This window comes from Adiantum capillus-veneris, chromosome 30, assembly GCF_014529385.1.
Source record: "Adiantum capillus-veneris isolate H3 chromosome 30, ASM1452938v2, whole genome shotgun sequence".
Lineage (NCBI taxonomy): Eukaryota > Viridiplantae > Streptophyta > Polypodiopsida > Polypodiales > Pteridaceae > Adiantum > Adiantum capillus-veneris.
In genome coordinates this window covers 43,868,966-43,873,117 of record NC_140960.1, presented here as the reverse complement: position 1 = coordinate 43,873,117, position 4,152 = coordinate 43,868,966, and the positions used below count along the sequence as shown (strand labels likewise).

At 42.2% G+C, this 4,152-nt stretch overlaps 1 protein-coding gene across 3 annotated transcripts; it reads left to right on the top strand.

Moving 5' to 3' along the window:
* Nucleotides 1–382: 382 nt before the first annotated feature.
* On the top strand, nucleotides 383–3,918 carry LOC147417869 (Phosphoglycerate mutase family protein). 3 transcript variants are annotated; one of them, XM_086507422.1, is made up of 4 exons: nucleotides 385–540; nucleotides 1,717–2,266; nucleotides 2,375–2,765; nucleotides 3,323–3,918. In XM_086507422.1, the coding sequence occupies exons 2-4, from the start codon at nucleotides 1,825–1,827 to the stop codon at nucleotides 3,324–3,326; spliced, it is 837 nt and encodes a 278-aa protein (XP_086363548.1). In that variant the 5' UTR covers nucleotides 385–540; nucleotides 1,717–1,824; the 3' UTR covers nucleotides 3,327–3,918. The 3 variants fall into 3 exon arrangements, with proteins under 3 accessions (XP_086363547.1, XP_086363548.1, XP_086363546.1); XM_086507421.1 differs by lacking the exon at nucleotides 3,323–3,918 and having other exon boundaries at nucleotides 383–540; nucleotides 1,787–2,266; nucleotides 2,375–3,296; XM_086507420.1 differs by lacking the exon at nucleotides 3,323–3,918 and having other exon boundaries at nucleotides 2,375–3,295.
* Nucleotides 3,919–4,152: the final 234 nt, after the last annotated feature.

The following is a 4,152-nucleotide window of genomic DNA, read 5'->3' as shown; positions in this document are numbered from 1 at the left end:
TCTACCAAGTAATGCCTTGTTTTGCGGATGCAACCCCTTAAAAAATATGATATGCATACCTCCAAATCCAAGATTTAGCTATGGGATTCTCTCTCTCTCTCTCTCTCTCTCTATCTATCTATCTATCTATCTATCTATATATATATACATACATACATACACACACACACACACACACACACACACACACACACACACACACACATTTCTATCACCCCATTTCCCTTAAATTCTTGGACTACAAGGTTTTGAGTTCAAAACTTGTTCTCTTGGATGATGGTAAAAACAAACACTCTCTCTCTCTCTCTCTCTCTCTCTCTCTCCCTCTCACGCACACACACACACACACACATGTCCCTCAATTCTCCTCTTAAAGAACGCGTCTTGAGTTCAAGACTCGTTGGGTGGATTGTTCTACGTTGTCTCCTCTTCTCCGATCCCACAAGAAGCTATAAAGCCCACCTGTCAGAGACTCAAGCCATGCCGTTTCAATCTTACTTCTTTCCTCCGGGTGCACTCATCAGGCGTGATCAAGCTCAGGTACTCACATTTGGCTTCGCATACCTGGTGTCTCTATGTGTGTGTCTCACAGACACACACACACACACACACAGAGAGAGAGAGAGAGAGAGAGAGAGAGAGAGAGAGAGAGAGAGAGAGAGAGAGAGCACATACATCTAGCTCGATGAGTTCTTTAACGTTGTTGTTTAACATGGGGAAATCTGAGCCTGCTCATTATAATGATGTGAACTACAATATGTGCTTCTTCTCATGGTGTCCCAGGTCATGACCTGAATTAAAGGTTATCGGTTACAATAAGCTAGTCATTGGTCTGCAACAGATTTTGCGTCTTGTATACACAGATCACTTGTTGAGCGAGTGGGATGCTGTACTATTCACATGATATTAATCAAGCTCCAGTCCTCTGTCTCATTGCCTTTTTTTTTGGCTTGTCTTGAGTATTCATGTCTATTGCTCTTTTATTAAGTAGGCTGGGAACTGCAAACATGGTCATCATGAAACGCATTTCGGTAGTGACCTTGAAACTATTGAAATGTTTCAAGGTTTCATGGAATGTATCATGAAATGCCATTTTAGAACCCTGGCCTACAAATTTTTCCAAATTTATTGAAATATGGGTGTTTCAGTTGGCCTTTGTCTAGAGGTAAAACGTTTCAAGATGAAACTTCACAGTTTGTCATGAAACTTTTTGGGGCTGAAACGCTTCATGGTGACGCTGCCATTGAAGTTGTGAAGTTCCTGTTCCATTTGTTAATCCTAGGAAAGGTATCGGTACATGTATCGAAGTATGAGTATGCTAAAGCATTTGCTAATAGTGAGAATTAATTCATGTGTATGTTAGCTGCAAGGTGTGAAGTCTTAATACCGATGGCATCCCATGAAAGAAAATGTGTTAGGCAGTGGTCATTGTCGCATAGTTATCAGCTGCTTTTTGAAATAAGTGCCTCTATTGCAACTATGCCAAAATTGCAAGTTACAAGAAGGTTTGTATGGTTGCTCCGGTTATATATTACTGATAACCGGTGTATGCGTGCATTCATGGGACATTGTGGGCATTACCACAGATTTATATACATGTATGCTGTCATAGCTAAGCCTTGTATGGCTTAATAAAAAATATCGATGCTGTAAATGCCTGGATGGATGATTATTGATTGATTATGCCATGACACATTGGCCGTTTTCGGCTTTCAGATTTTACAATGACATGAAGCATAATGCAAAATGAGATGAATCCTGCAATAAAATGCTGTACCCAATGCAGATAATATTACATACTCCGAGCTGACGTAAAGAGGGCCCATGGAAAGACCACGCAGACCCATCCGCATTATACTGGTTCGACATGGGCAAAGTGAAGGAAACCTTGATGAAAAGAAGTATTGTACCACTGCGGACTCAAAAATCAGGTTGACAAAGTCGGGACTGGCGCAGGCAGAGACATGTGGCAAGGCCATCAGAGACATAATAGAGAAAACCTCGCAAGAGAATGATTGGCAGGTCTACTTCTATGTATCTCCATATAAGAGGACTCTCTGTACTCTCAAGGGAATTGGGAGGGTTTTCCAGAAAGACCAAATTCTAGGTGTCCGAGAGGAGCCACGACTCAGAGAGCAAGACTTTGGTAATTTTCAGGAGGAGACGCGCATGGCGCTGGTGAAGGATGAGAGGATACAATTTGGACGGTTCTTCTATCGCTTCCCGGAAGGTGAATCAGGGGCTGACGTCTTTGATAGAGTCACAAGTAAGTTCCATTCATACGATGGCTGTTTATGTCTGGATATGATACTTTCTTTGCATCTCTCTGTGAGGTGGTTTTGGCGTATAATCAGATGCAGCATGCTTTTTCCAGGTTTTCTTGAGTCTTTGTGGAGGGACATCGACACGTATAGGCTAAACCGATCCCACTATACAGACTTGAATCTAGTGATTATATCACATGGGCTAACCATGCGTATATTTCTGATGCGCTGGTTCAAGTGGACGGTGGAGCAATTTGAGCTTTTAAACAATCCCAAGAATTGCGAAATCCGTGTTATGCAGTTGGGGCTTGGAGGGGAGTATAGCCTGGCAGTGCACCACAGCAAGAAAGAGCTAGAAGAGTGGGGCTTGACACCGGAGATGATAACTGAGCAAGAATGGAGGGCTAAAGCAAATAGGGGACAATGGTACCGAGACTGGCCTTGGTGTTGTGGCACCTTCTTTGATCATCTTGAAGGGTCTGCTCCGCAGGATTCCAATGAGTATGCGCCAGATGATGATCAGCTGAATAATCTTGTTGTTACTGTTGAAAATAATAATTGATAAAACTAATTACTCTAAATCTCGCATCAAATTGTGGTCGTTTGTTTGTGGTGCTTATGCGGCATGCCATTATGCACATGGTTGGATTGAAGTTGCCAGTGCCACAGAATGGTGATGTACCACTGTGAAACCGGAGGAGCTGCCAAGTAGCAAAGGCGGATGAAGTCTAAGTGATCCAGCCTGTGAATCGCAGTGCAAATCGTGGCTCGAGTGCTGTTATGGCAGCACACGGACAGTGATGATGTGGTGTGCTGATATGGTGGGTGCCACATTATCATGTCTGTATGATGCCACATCACCAGAGTCCTGTGAATTGTGGCGTCCTGTGAATCAAGCTGTGATTCACAGGCTTTTTGGTTTGGTTCACAGTGATACATCACCATTTTGTGACAGCCAGCTTAACACTCTGCAATTTATGTACATGTGAGTCCTGATGGGTGTAGTGTATGCAAGCTGTAATAGTCCTTGGCCTGAGAAATAGATGGCATTTATGCAGGTAAGCAGTTCCTCTGGTGGGAAGAAGCTTCTCAAAATCTAAGCAGCTGCAAAAAGCCAATATCAAGTTCAAGTTCAAGTACCCCAGTAGAGGGTTAATACGAGGTATGGGTGCGCATGAATTACCCTCTGCTAAGTGATCTTTACATTGGTCCCATTATCACCTTGAGTTAGTTACCTGATATAATGTAGTCCAGACTAGCACCCTTGACGCTCATGTCATTGCAATAGAGGAGGAGCTACTAAATGAGCATGTCAGTAGGATGCTTTATTGTGCATATGCAGTTCTTCTTCGATTTCATGCACATATCCAAATTTTTATCCATTGAGGAGATTTTGAGAGGTCTGTGAGACACAGAGAAGCGTTAAAAAGCATGTTTTTGGGCTGTTATGGACAGCTTGTACACACTCTACTGCTTGGAAATAGAGACCCAAAGAGCGTTATCTTCCATCAATGAACTACCAGAACTTTGAAGATAGCTTCTGAGCTGAGCATTGGGATGTTTGTCTTCCTGATTTGTACCGGCGGATGGTCTGGTGTTGAGATGATGTCAAGGTGTACCTAATCACCCACTAAAATCATGCATCATACTACAAAGGGCTATAGACTCAAAATTTGTGGAGTGATATTGGAATGTTATGTCAAAGTATGTTAGGCTTCAAATAAGATGAAGACTCGCATTGGCATTTTATAACAAATTAAAAAAAAAAGGTCCTTGCCGCTAGACGAAGGGATTATTTACAAACTAATATAAATCTTTTCGAGAAAAAAAATTTAAAAGGAAGTTATGAGGCTCTTCAATGCATGGACCCATTTACAACCTAAAAGAT

Bases quoted from the DNA above. Each gene is read 5' to 3' on its own strand.
- LOC147417869 (XM_086507421.1), top strand. From the start codon at position 1,825: ATGGAAAGACCACGCAGACCCATCCGCATTATACTGGTTCGACATGGG. The intron at 2,267-2,374 runs GTAAGTTCCATT...TGCTTTTTCCAG, and splicing joins CGTCTTTGATAGAGTCACAA to GTTTTCTTGAGTCTTTGTGG.